General features: G+C 41.0%; 1 protein-coding gene across 1 annotated transcript; it reads left to right on the forward strand.

Annotated features, from left to right (window-relative positions):
• The first annotated feature begins 2,338 nt into the window (after window positions 1-2,338).
• Window positions 2,339-3,856, forward strand: LOC121976498 (peroxidase 5-like). Its single transcript, XM_042528677.1, has 4 exons — window positions 2,339-2,624; window positions 2,697-2,891; window positions 2,996-3,158; window positions 3,246-3,856. The coding sequence occupies exons 1-4, from the start codon at window positions 2,388-2,390 to the stop codon at window positions 3,647-3,649; spliced, it is 999 nt and encodes a 332-aa protein (XP_042384611.1). The 5' UTR covers window positions 2,339-2,387; the 3' UTR covers window positions 3,650-3,856.
• The last annotated feature ends 10,840 nt before the right edge of the window (window positions 3,857-14,696 follow it).

Genomic DNA, 14,696 nt, shown 5'->3' on the forward strand with positions numbered 1-14,696 from the left:
TTTAGTTATTCGACGGTTGACTATAAATTAATTCTATAATTTAACTCTATTTTATAGAATTTAAGGATGGATTATAAAAGACGTCAGAACATAATCACATCTTACCATCATTGCTAAGGATATCTTTGATGCTTAAATTAATAAAAATGTCATATATATATATATATATATATATATAACTCTCATAGTTCCGGGTATTCTAATTCTCAAAATTAAATCGAAGCATCCGGGGGTGCACCCGGGTGCCCAAAGTCGTGAAAGTCGTCCAAGAATATGCACCGAATGAGTGTGCATTGAACGGATGTGCAAGTTAATATGCCCCTCTTTCTATCTAAATATATAAGATATTTTTATTCTGTACATATTTATCCGGTATAATCATGGACGACTAAATATGATTTCGGATGCCCAGAGGTCCATATGAGCATCCCAATCCATAAAATACTCAATTATCTATCAAGATGTAGTACGTGAACGGCATCCATATAGTCTTAGAAGACGGAAATGGAATGTATCCCTGAAATCACGCGACAAGACTCCGATAATTGGGAGACAGTTCAACAGTGTGCATGGCCAAACGAATAAGAAAATTATAGCAAGGTCAAAGCCTGCCAAATAATAATAGGACTGTAAATGTATTACTTATTTATTTTCATGGAATACATGCTAGATGCTGATGCTAGATTAAATGAATAAATTTAAATAATTTTAAATAAAAGAAATAAATTTAGACATATATATTCACTTTATTAATATTTATAAATATATTTATAAACTGTATTTATGAACATATTTTCTGAACATTATTTATAAACATGTTTATCATGTTAAAATAAAAAAATAATAAATTTTAAAAATGAATAAATGAGTATGCATTATCAGCTCAATAAAATAAATTTTAAATAATCAAATAAATTTGAATTGAGATATTGATAACATTTAAATGAATCAAACTCAAATTAAACTTGAACTAAGTTTAAACTCATAAAAAAATGAATAAAACTACACTTGAACAATCATTCAATAAATTGATTTATTTTGGACTTAGCTTTGCTTGTCTCAATTACTTTATGAAACAAATTTAAATATCACAAAATTCGATTTGACTTTGCTCGGCTCGACTCGACTCGACTCGACTCGGCTCTTTACCGTCCTAAATAATAATGATATTTTAAAGTTATTGTTTTATAATTTACTTAAAGGTAGTGTCGCTAACTTAAAATTAATAATATATATTTTTAATTACATATAATCACTACCAATAGATCATCTAGAAAACAACCATTTTTATAATTAACCTTAAAAAACAATTACAATGACGGTCAACGAGGATATATATATATATATATATATGGTGTCCAGATCATAGACAGGGATGTTGATCATAGAAACGTGAAACGTCATTCGTTAAAAAAAAAAAATCTAGAAAGCCAATTTTATTAATTGTTGTTAAAGTTGCTATCGTAACATGCTTAATATATCACAATCAGCTATCCAAACAATATGCATGCACGCCAATGGGGTTGTTTACATAAGTTTTAAGACAGTAATTATATTTAATTATAATTAGTTTTTAAATATTAATTTTGTAAATACTATACAATTATAATATAAATATATTATTAAAATTCTTGAGCCGACATTTATGACTGAGATATTCAATTTGTCAACTATCCTTCCTAATCATGCGCATCGTTTGCCTTTTAGCATGTGGTTGGATTGAGCCTGCCTTCTTTGACTAGTTAGTGACCAAAAATAGCAAACGACGAGTTGAAGGCATGCACAATCCCCAACACCGACACCAATTAGTCAGGAGGAGAAGCATGACAATACAGGTATCCACTATATCCAAAAACCGAGAATATAGACAAAATCCAACATAATATCCAATGCAACCACTAGTTAATTTTAGATTTAATAAAAATAAAATAAAATAAAATAAAATCTAAATTCTAATTCCTCTAGAACCACTATTGCACTAACAAATTAACTACCTATTTAAGAAAATTAATATTTCACTGTTCATCCTAATAGCAATAACATTTTTTACAATAGGTGATAATTTTTTTTTTTTTGGACTGAACTAGAGCTCAGGACAATCCTTATTTTTTTTAAATAATTTTTTATAGATTTTTTATTTTTTTGAATTCTTTTGCTTCCGCCATTCACACCTTAAATTTGAAGAGTTGTGTCCGAGCACAAGTCATGAGTCAACGCAATATGGCTGGCAGTTGTCCATCACCCATCGCCGCCTTAATTTCTATATCCTTCAATGGAGAGCTGGAGAGCAAAGCTAATCAGTGCACGCCCCGATTCCTATAAATAGGGGCTCGCTTCCTTCCGCCTCGCCACCCATTCCAATATCGAGCAATATCAGAGAAGCAACAATGGCTTCGTGTGGGAGATCAACAATGGCGGCGTTTGCGTCCGTAGCTGTTTATTCTTGCATGGCTCTTTGCCTGATGAGCACTGCAGTAGCAGCGCAGCTCCGCGTTGGCTTCTACTCCTACACATGCCCTACCGCCGAAACCCTCATCAGGCAAACCTTCAATGACTCTGTCCAGCAGACTGACGACATCGGCGCTGACCTTCTCCGGATGCATTTCCATGACTGCTTTGTCAGAGTCAGTATATTGATTGGCATATCTGAATGTTAAAGTACTCAAGTTACTGATCATATTCAATTGACGGAGCAGGGGTGCGACGGATCGGTTCTCATCGCTTCCGCGAACGGGAACACGGCGGAGAAGGACGCGGAGATCAACCAAACCATCGAAGAAGAAGCATTCCAAGTCGTCGATAATGCAAAGGCCAAGCTGGAAGCTGCCTGCCCCGGCGTTGTCTCCTGCGCCGACATTCTCGCTTTCATTGCCCGAGACAGCATTGCACACGTAACTACATATAATTAAAGCATTTACTAGATCGATCAATCCCTTGATGCTTAAATGTATATATATTTTGGAGAGTAAAGGAGTAATGTTATGTCCGATTGCAGTATGGAGGAGGTTTCTACAATGTTCCTGCTGGAAGAAGAGACGGGAGGATTTCGATAGCAAGCGACACGTCGGAGCTCCCTGGTTCCGATCTCCGACTCGGTCAACTCACTCAAAACTTTGCCAGGAAAGGGTTGACACAAGCCGACATGATAACCCTCTCAGGTATTGAATTAGTCACTAATAATTGTATAATTTGACGAAGTAATATTATATTGTTTGAGTTAATTTTGTATATGTTCAATTGGTCAGGAGCACACACCATTGGCATCGCTCACTGCTCTGCCTTCGCCAGCAGGCTGTATAACTCCAGCAGCAGCTCGGGAGTCGACCCGACGCTGGACGCGGCGTACGCTGCTCAGCTGAAACAACAATGCCCGACGGCGGGGAGCGACACCGAGGTGCAGATGGACCCGCCGAGCGAGCTCGGGTTCGACAACAGCTACTACCAGGGCATCTTGAGGCACAAGGGGCTGTTCACGTCGGACCAGACTCTGGTGTCGACGCCGGCGGCGGCGGCGCAGGTGAACTTGTTCGCGCGCAACTCAGCCATCTTCACGAGGAGATTTGCGGCGGCGATGGTGAGGATGGGCAGCATCGGCGTGCTGACCGGGAGCAACGGAGAGATACGCACCAACTGCAGAGTGCCCAACTGAATCGAGTTGACTTAGATTTATTTAACTGTGTTTTATCTTTCTTTATATGACTAAAAGTGTCAAACTCGCGTCTTAATTCGACGAGAGCTGTCTCCATTATCTTCATGTGAACAAAAATGTCAAAGTCGTGTGTCTTAATTCGACGATCGAGAGCTTGCTGTCTCCATTATCTTCAAATATATGAATAAAAATGTCAAAGTTACAACATGCAGTAAACACCAATCGATGGCTTAAAAGGATTGTATGACTTAGTTCTCAATCTTCCATTACAAAGCACTTAGTATTGAGCAACTGGTGCACCTAAAAGAAAACCTAATATTAATTGAAGAAATAATACGTCTAAAATGATGCTTTTAATATGACATACCGAAGCGTTTGGACTCTGGTATTGAAAAACAAGTGCACTAAAACACCCCTCATCATGAGTGTTCACAGAATTAGATAACATCAAATTACAGAGGAAATTAATAATCATATTCTTCCACAAATGTGCCCTTACAAATTGCGTACATAGAAACTGATATCGAAAATGGAAATTTCCTATGTTAGCATGATCTCCACCCATAACCAGATGGAATTTGCAAGGATTGCTCACCCACGGCTAGAAACTCAATTGTGGCAACTCAATTGTTAGTAAAGATAATGAATCCAAAATGTGACACTTGATATATGAGCATCTCAATATCAAAGTAATACAACTTTTAAGTCAAAAAGGTATGATCTTAGGATTACTGCAATTAGATCTCATCGTTTATGTGAAAGATGTGTTTATGAAAAACAAACAATAAAACCTTTTTCAAGTGGGCAATCATGGAAAGCTCCATAATATATTGAGTTAATTCATGCTGATTTATATGGACATATGAAAACTCCATTACTTGATGGGAGTAAATATTTTTTGATGTTACTAATGATTTTAGTCGAATGCGTTTAGTTTATTTTCTAACAGACAAGTCAAAAAATTTTAAAAATTTCAAAAAAAAAATCCAAGGTTGTTGTGGAAAATCAAAAGAGTACTTTAATAAAGACTCTCTATATAGATCGAGGAGGTGAGTTCTAGTAAGTATCTCGAGTTAATTTTGATATGATTAATTAAGTTAAGATAGACACTGTGTATCTGATGCCTTGTGTCTGAGTGTGCAAGGACTTAGTCGAATGAAAGCAGAAGTTCGAGAAGAATGACATGGGAAACAAGTTGACATGCTCGGTGTATCCGGAGGATGAAAAATTGTGGAAGACTACATTGGTGGATGAGAAGGACGTGGACAAAGCGTTCAAGGGACGAGAAGTTGAGAAGAAAACTTGCTTGAGGAGAAGACTGAAGTTGGGCTTGAGTGAGCTCAACTCTAGACAACTGGAGCATCACCCAAGCAAGCAGAGCGAATAATGATTAACAATGGGAATTAACCATTCTCGAATGAATAGTACTCGAGGCATCTTAGATTAAACTGGAAGCGCCTAAGATGAACAGTACTGAAGGCGCTTTTGATGGACTGAAGGCACCTCGAATGAAAAGTAGCTTAGGCACCTCAAATCACATTAGTGGTGCCTCCAACATGACAAAGCCGTTGAAGAATCGTTGCAATGTGGATAAAAGTTTATCACCTTAAGGATGCCTTGGATGACATTGAAGGCGCCTTCGAGCCACGTCAACGTAGCAGTAACCTTTCCCAGAATGCTATAAATAGCATCTTGGAGCTAGGAATTCAACAACAATCTGTGTATTCATTTTTTGATTTGTTTTTTTAGCTTCTAAAGTCTGTAAGAAACTACTCCGCCTTCACGAAGATCTTTTAGTGAGCTTTTCATTGTCTTGAATTAGTACCCTTCCAGTTGTAAACCAAGTAAAAATTCTTTGCCTCTTACTTTATTTCTTTTATCAAGAGATCTTCTAACTTGTATTTCAGGGTTATTCACCCTTTTTAGCCAGCCCACCATGGTCCAACAGTTCTTATCTAAAGAATTAAATAATTTTGGTATCCACTGGAAGTTAACAACACCTTATATATTGGAGGAAAATGGTGTAGCTGAACGAAAGAATCAAACAGTTGTAAAAATGACTAAAAGTTTGCTGAATATCAGAGGACTTCCAAATCTTTTCTGGGCTGAAACAGTGGCTACATAAGTTTACTTGCTGAATATTTCTCCAACAAGGGTGGTCTTGAATCAAACACTTTATGAAACATGGTGAAGTAGAAAACTATTGGTAAACCACTTGAGAATGTTTTATTGTATTGCATATGCTTTGATAAATTCTCAATTTCATCAAAAACTTCAGAAGAAATATGAAAAATACATTTTTGATGGAATTGCAATCCATCCAAAGCATATTAACTATATAATCCTCTTAGTGGCAAATTGATATGGAGAGATGTGGTGCTCCCACTGGTTGATGCAGATGATTCATATAGTGGTGTTACCATAGATTATAAGGAGAAATATAAATTTTGATGAATATTCGAGCTGAAATTGGAATACACAAGGTGAAGAGACTCAAGTTTCCATCCCAATAGAGAACAGAACTCTAACAACTGAAGATGTTGAATCATCTCCTTTGGTGTCACCATCTTCTTTACCATCAAATTCAAGCAGTGGCTCATCTTTCTTACAAGAATCTTTTGATAAAACACCTCCAACAAAGGTTAGATCCTTGAGAGAAATTAATGAATCAGGTCAATTTACTCTCTTTGCTACAAATCCAACAACCTTTGAAGAAGCAGTAACAAAAGAAGAATGGTGAAAGAAGAGCTAATAACAATCAATAATAATGAAACATGGGAGATGGTGGATCTACTTAAGGAAAGAATGTAATTAGTCTTAAGTAGGTGTTCAAAACAAAATATCATGTCTGATCCTGTCCAGAATTTGAGTTAGACCAAGGCCAGTTGAGATGACATCGGTGTTGACGGAGAGGAGACTTGGACACACTTAGCGTATATGCACTGGAAAGGCAGACTCCCACGTGGAGCTCAAGGACAGTGGTGACGAGACCAGCGGTACTCAGGCTCTGTACACACTCAAACAAGCACAAGGAACGTTAGAGATCATAAATCAGGGAAAAAGTCCCCTGCGTAGGCCCTTCAACGCTCAAATTAGGTCCTTTATTTCCAGAAGAACAGTGTACAAAAGAAAAAAAAAACTGTAGAAGACGAATGTGAATGTGCCCGTACCTGCTCAAGGGAGAGGACCTCCCTTTTATATGACAATGCATACCTCTGGAGGCTGACCGATGTCAGAGAATGTAGGGTGTCAAGGCCTGTAGGATGATGGAGGACACCTGGTGCCCTCTCATTAATTGAAAGAAGGTTCCATTCTCAGGGAATGACCAACCACTAGAATATTCCCTAGCTAATGACAGTTATTCTCTGATAGGTGGTTACGATTCCCTGACATTGTTTGTCGCTTAACGCTTTCTTTTAGCTACCGACAGCTCGAGATGATCGTTCGGGTGTGCCACCTGACTCAAGTCTTGATGAGGGAGATGAGCTGTGGCGAGGACTCCATCTTTCACGTTTGGATCGCTAAAGGGCTAACCGAGAATTGTCTTATTGAAAGTACTAGGCCTGGCTATGCTGCCCGAGATGAGGAAACCCGACCAGTCGGGGCAGGTTAGACATTACTCCAGGCTGCATCTTATGCCTCAGATCTGGAACCCTGATCTATCTGTACCCGACCAGAAATTATACGGTTGATGACGTTAAGCAGTCTAACTCCTTCTTTCCCCTCCTAACTGCGAACTGTCACGTCTCTTTGACTTCTAACTGCTACATCCCCTTGACTTTGGAATGTCCTTGACTTTGGAATGTCCTTGACTTTCACGTCCCCTTAACTTCTGACTGTCACGTCCCCTTGACTTTGGATTGTCCTTGACTGTCACATCCCCTTGACTTTGGACTGTCCTTGACTGTCATGTCCCCTTGACTTCTAACTGCCTAGCCTTATTAGGCCCCACTTTTATGCACAGTATCACAAGTTTCGCCTCCAAGTCAAATCGAAGGAGGCTCAAGTCCGACTGACTAGACCCAAACTTGAGTTTCATTTACTTCGCTATTATAACTATAAATGCTACTTCTTTTCCTAGACCATTGGTATTGTAACCTGTTTAATTGCTCAATCAACCTCGGGAGAAGGGCCACTATAATCTCTACAGAAGTTGACTTCTCCCCTCTTTCTCTTTAAAAGGGGGCTGACCTCCACCCACAGATACATACTTTCCTTTAACTAACGTCCCCTAATCATGGAATTGAACTCCTAGTTTGATGAACTACAACACTTTCATCAGCAACTGGCTCAAAAATAACCCAACTACTTGCCCAACAGGATACGACCTTAGCCAAGATGACGCAGGAGAGGGATCTTCAGTCTTCCCTGTGTAGGGAAATTAAAGAACTCTAGCTAGTTGCTAAGTCACGGGTCTGTGCTGAGGTAGCACTGAAACAGAAAGTCTACTCAGACCTGAAGATCCAAACTCAATTCATGATCTATTTAAAAGAAAAACACGCCTCTTCCATGTCCCTTTTACAGAAAGAAGCAAAGATTAAAGATGAAAAAATTGCTCAACAACGACACATCCTTTAGTTGACTCAAGCTAAGCTAGAACATGCTCGAATCCATCTTGAGAAAGCAGGTCAAGGAGAATGCTTTTGCTCGAGGTGCCGACTCACAGCTGGCACCGGAAGAGAATTCTAAGCACTTAGATGACCTCTATGTCTTTATAGATTTAAAAATAAGATTTTGAGGGGCTCTCCCCTGTAATTTATCAATTAAATGTAGATCTGATCAGGTTTTAGTCTTTATTCCTATCTCTTTACTCCTTTCCCACCGGAACTCCCTTGCTTCATGCAAACATCTTTAACAGAAAGGGCACTTTTGAATATCCATGAATTACGTGATGATAGAGACACTAATTGCCCCAAGAAAAACTACTTCTTTAAGCTATGGAAAGGGTCCTGCCCCTCTATCACCCCTGATGTGGTGAGTTTAAAATACTGACCGAGAGGTAGTTGGCGACCAAGAGGAAGTTGGTGAAGGCCTTGCTTGCTTATAACTTGCACGGAGGAGAGAATATAGAATACCAACCGAAAGGTCGTTGGGGTGCGAGACCATGCTCGCTTATAACTCGCGCTGGGGCGAGATTCTGGGACATGACTGAGAGGTCGTTGGTCATGAGAGCATGTTCACTTATAACTCGCATTGGGATGAAAGCCTGGAGTGCTGACCGGAAGGTCGGTCGTGAGAGCATGCTCACTTATAACTCGCGTCGGGGCGAGAGTCTAGAACGCTGACCGAGAGGTCGTTGGGGCGCGAGAGCATGCTCGCTTATAACTCGCGCTGGGACGAGAGCTTGGGACATAGATCGAGAGACCGTTGGTCATGAGAGCATGCTCACTTATAACTCGTGGTAGGGAGAGAGTCTAGAACGCCGACCGAGAGGTCGTTGGTCGTGAGAGCATGCTCACTTATAAATCACGCTAGGGCAAGAGCCTGGAGTGCCGACCAGGAGATTGTTGGTTGTGAGATCATGCTCACTTATAACTCGCACTTGGGCGAGAGTCTGGAACACCGACCAAGAGGTCGTTGGGGAGCGAGAGCATGCTTGCCTATAACTCACGCTGGTGTAAGAGTTTGGGGCACTGACCAAGAGGTCGTTGGTCATGAGAGTATACTCACTTATAACTCGCGCTGGGGCAAGAGCCTAGAGTGCTGACCGGGAGGTCATTGGTCGTGAGAGCATGCTCACTTATAACTTGTGCTGGGACAAGAGTCTGGAACATCGATCAAGAGGTCATTGGGGTGCGAGAGCATGCTCGCTTATAAGTCGTGATGGGGCGAGAGTTTGAGACACAGACCGAGAGATCGTTGGGGCACAAAAGCATGCTCGCTTATAACTCACATTGGGGTGAGAGTCTGGAGTGCCAACCGAGAGGTTGTTGGTCATGAGAGAATGCTCACTTATAACTTGTGGACGAGAGTCTGGGACACCGACCAAGTGGTCGTTGGTTGTGAGAACATACTCATTTATAACATGCGCTAGGGCGAGAGCCTGGAGTGCTAATCAAGAGGTCATTGGCCGTGAGAGCATTCTCACTTATAACTCACGTTGGGGAGAGAGTCTAGAATGACGACCGAGAGGTCGTTGGGATACGAGAGCATGTTCGCTTATAAGTCGCGTCAGGGCAAGAGTCTGAGATACCGACCAAGAGGAGCATGCTCGCTTATAACTCGCTCTAGAGTACCGATCAAGAGGTTGTTGGTCGTGAGAGAATGCTCACTTATAACTCATGCTAGGGCGAGAGTCTAGAACGCCGATCGAGAGGCCATTGGTTATGAGAGCATGCTCACTTATAACTCACACTGGGGTGAGAGTTTGGGGCGCCGACCGATAGGTCGTTGGGGGTATGAGAGCATGCTCGTTGTTAACTCGCACTGAGGTGAGAGACTGGGACACTAACCAGAGGTCGTTGAGGCGCGAGAGCATACTCGCTTATAACTCACACTAGGGCGAGAGTCTGGAGTGTCGACCGAGTGGTCGTTGGTCGTGAGAGCATACTCACTTATAACTCATGCTGGGGCAAGAGGCTAGAATATCGACTGAGAGGTCATTGGTCGTGAGAGCATGCTCACTTATAACTCACGCTAGGGCGAGAGTCTGGGACACCGACTGAGAGATCGTTGGTCGTGAGTGTTAGGATGTATACTAAAAGCCTAGTATTTTATATGAACATTTATTTTGAAATGAGAATTACATTGGTCAAATGTCTGTATTTAGTTAAATGCAGTTGTCTATTTAATTTATATTATAGATAACGTGGTGTGTGGTGTCATACAGAAGATAATGTTATCAGTTTCTTATAAATTATAAATAGTAGCTCACAACCAAGATGGATTGGGACAAACTATTAGAACGGTTGTTGTGTAATTTGGTATTAGTTTATCTTGACTATAAAATTACACTAGTACACTATGTGTGTATTGAGTAGGACCATTTGAGGTTGTTTCTTTTTATACTGACTGCATAAAAGAATAAAATCTCTGTTATTATGGATGTACATACTCTTAATCCCGATATAATAACAAACACATATACTTAGTATTTATTTCTTTAATTTATCAAAGGGTGAGATTTATTCAGTTAAATCAATAGGCCTGATAAGTTGGAAAATAATATTATTTATATGATGTGTTGTTGATTATAAAAGGAAACTATGTCCTAGTAATTTAGGTTGATGATGTCCCCTTGAGGAGCTCATAAGGATTATCATGTAAACTCTGCAGGTGGACTTAGTCCGACATGATAATAAGGTTGAGTGATACTACTCTTGGAGCTAGATGTTAATTAAGTGAGTTGTCAGTAACTCATTTAATTAACAGACTTACGATATCTTAAACACAGGGAGACTAACGTACTCATGATAAGAAGGAGCTCATATTGTAATATGAGATTGGTGTGGTAATTCAATAATAACTCTTTTAGTGGTATGAGTTATTATTGATGAACTTGAGTTGGGTGTGTTGGATCATGAAACGTCGATAGAGGGGGGGTGAATATCGATTCGAAAAACAATGAGTATAAACGCAGCGGAATAAGAAAATTGAACACAGTGGATTTACTTCGTTCGGAGCCTGTGACGACTCCTACTCGAAGGCCCGTACTCCGTGAGTACTTTCGTTGGGCAATTCACTAGCAATTCGAAATAGCCTGCATACTCGATCAAAGCATTTAGATAACGACAAACCTAACTTAACCTATTTATCATTTATCAAAACATGGGTTAAATCGTTAGTGCTAACCACACCAACAGGGTGTTCGGGTCGAACATAGGAAGCTCAAGTTCATCAGGAGGGCAAAACCAATTCCTCCTCTCGGTCCCTATTGTAGCCTCTATAAAGTCTCGCATTCACCTGTTTTGGTTTTGCTTCCTACCCAAGAAAGGGGTCGGCCACATCCTTACTTGGTGCCCAAGCAAGGAGCTGGCCAAGCCTTGCTTCCTACCCAAGAAAGGGGTCAGCCAATCCTTGCGTGGTGCCCAAGCAAGGGGACGGCCAAACCAAAAGGAGAAGAAAAAAAAGAAAAAAAGGGGAGATTTTTTCTCAATAGAATTAGAGATTTTTCTAAAAGGAATTACGTTGATTCTTTCTTAGAAATTTTCAAAAAAGAATTATATTAATTCTTTCTTAAGAAATTTTTCTAAAAAGAATTATGTTAATTTTTTTTCTAAAGATTTTTCTAAAAAGAATTATGTTGATTCTTTCTTATAAATTTTCTAAAAAGAATTATACTAATTCTTTCTTAAGAAATTTTTCTAAAAAGAATTATGTTAATTCTTTTCTAGAAATTTTTTTCTAAACAAAAATCTATTACTTTTTCTCCTTTTTTATCTAGGGCAAAGGGTTATAAAAGGAGAGGAGGTTGTGCCACAACAATCAACAATTCAATTAAGAATTGATAAGTTTCTCTCCACAACTAAAAACTCTCTTATTTCCCTTAAGGCCGACGCCCCATTCTTTCTTTTCTTTCCTCTAGGGTCGGCACCCCACTTCTTTTCTTCTTCCCTTTTCTTCCCTTTAGGGCCAGCGCCCCATCTTCTCTTGGTGGCCGGAGCTTGGAGGAAAAGAAAACGAAGAGACGAAGCACCTTGGTGGCCGGCGGTTTGGAAGAGAAGAAGAATGAGGCATTCTTTTCTTTGCATCTTTTGGTGGTAGGCGGCTTGGAAACAAAAAAGGTTTCAGGTGTTTTTTGTCTTGGTAGATCATCGCCCACACGACGTCCAAGAAGAGGAGAGGAATACGACAGAAGATCAAGAGATCTTTGTCTACAAAGAAATGTACAACTAGTTATTTATTCCGCAGCACAACTAGTTTTGCTTTCTTTGTATGGATCCTGAAATACCAACACAAGAGGCTAGCGATTTCGTGTTTTCATTTTTGTGCTTCGATTTATGTTTCGATCTTGTGCTTTGATTGAGGTCTCTGTAGTTATACCTAAGGTTACTGTGAGAAGTTTAAATATTTAATTTCTTTGAAAGGCTTTGTCTAGGAAGTGGTGGATGATCCCATAACCAAGAAGGCCTAGTGCCTCGCCTTCGACCTGGAAGTCGATCCTTGAAATAAATATTTAATCAACTTCGGTAATATGGTTTAACTTCAGAAGAACACAAGGATTGAACTTGGAGTAAAAATGTTAAGTTTCGTTTCCAATCCAGATTTAACTTTGAAGAACAAACTTGGAGTAAAAATGTTAAGTTTCATTTCCTATCCAAGTTTAACTTCTGAAGAGCACATGGGTTGTTAGGAAAAGTTCTATGGTTGTATAAATTTTTTTTGTACAGGGGAAACAGAATGGTATTTCAAGTAGCACCCAGCAGTGAAAGCATGCTCACTTATTGTTAGGATCCTTCGTACGGAGGCTAGAGAGGGGGGGTGTGAATAGCCGATCCCAAATCGTCGTTTCTTTCTACAAAATGTGTTAGCGCAGCGGAAAATAAACACAAAAACGAAAGGGAAAGAAGACAAACCTCAAACAAACCGATGTAACGAGGTTCGGAGATAAACTCCTACTCCTCGGCGTGTCCGTAAGGTGGACGAAGCCTATCAATCCGTCGGTGGATGAGTCCCCGGAGAACCGGCTAATAAATCCTCCTTGTGGGTGGAGAAACCTCGCCACAATACTTGTAACAACAAGAAAGGAGTACAAGGAAAGCAAGAAGCAAATACAAACAACAATATGAATGCAACACTCGCTTGCCTTCTCTATCGACCGGAGGCGATGAAGCAGCAACTTCACAACCCAACTGCAGCAGCTGATCGACGACTGGAAGCTCACGCGAAGCTTCGGAAGCGAGCTCAACAAAGCTCAGAACCTTAGAGCACAGAAGCAGAAGCTTCAATCCAAGAAAGAAGAAGTAGAGGAAGAAGAGAGAGACAGCCCTGTAGCCCTCGACCATCTTTATATTACCTGTGCCTGCGAAGAACCTGCAACGAAGACAGAAGACGCAGAACCTAGCCGTTGTTACTCACAACGGCTATATCCAGACCGATCAGGCTTCACCCTGATCGGTGCGAGCTTACTGATCGGTCGTGGGGACCGATCGGGCCTGTCTGATCGGTCCCCAGATCGAGGAACTCCACAGTATGCTACTCAGTGGAATCTGATCGGTCCTGGACCGATCTCACCTCAGTGGTAGCGTCCTGATCGGTCCGGGGCCGTCGGGCTCCATCTGATCGGTCCCAGGCCGATCGGTAAGCCCAGAACCATGATCGCCTTACATTTGTTATCGATTGGTCACGGGATCAGGATACACAATATCAACTGGATCGGTCTGCAGACCAATCCAGAGCTTGGTTTTTGCCCAAACCAAGTCCCAAGTCTCCCAAACTAACATCCGGTTAACCTTGACCTGTTGGTACATCATGCTTAGCATCCGGTCACTCCCTTGACCTGCTAAGACTCCCCACCAAGTGTCCGGTCAATCCCTTTGACCCACTTGGACTTTTCTCTTCGTGTCAAGTATCCGGTCACTCCCTTGACCTACTTGACCTTCTCAACACCAGATGTCCGATCACCCTTGATCCATCTGGATTTTCCCTTGCCCGGCTTCACTCACCAGGACTTCCCAACTGCCTGGCTTCACTCACCAGGACTTTCCCTTGCCTGGCTTCACTCACCAGGACTTTCACCAACTGCCTGGCTTCACTCACCAGGACTTTCACCTAGCTTCACTCACTAGGGTTTTCACCTGGCTTCACTCACCAGGATTTCCAATCTGCCCGGCTTCACTCACCAGGACTTTTCAACTGCCTGGCTTCACTCACCAGGACTTTCCCACTGCCTGGCTTCACTCACCAGGACTTTCACACTGCCTGGCTTCACTCACCAGGACTTCCCGACTGCCTGGCTTCACTCACCAGGACTTTCCGAACTGCCTAACATCCCAGTTAGGACTTCCCAGTCAAGTATCCGGTCAACCTTGACCTTACTTGACTCTTCTTCATTCAACCTGATCAGACCCTGATCAGTATCTCTCCGCATGGACAACTGCACATGCAT

This window comes from Zingiber officinale, chromosome 4B, assembly GCF_018446385.1.
Source record: "Zingiber officinale cultivar Zhangliang chromosome 4B, Zo_v1.1, whole genome shotgun sequence".
NCBI classification, from domain to species: Eukaryota; Viridiplantae; Streptophyta; class Magnoliopsida; order Zingiberales; family Zingiberaceae; genus Zingiber; species Zingiber officinale.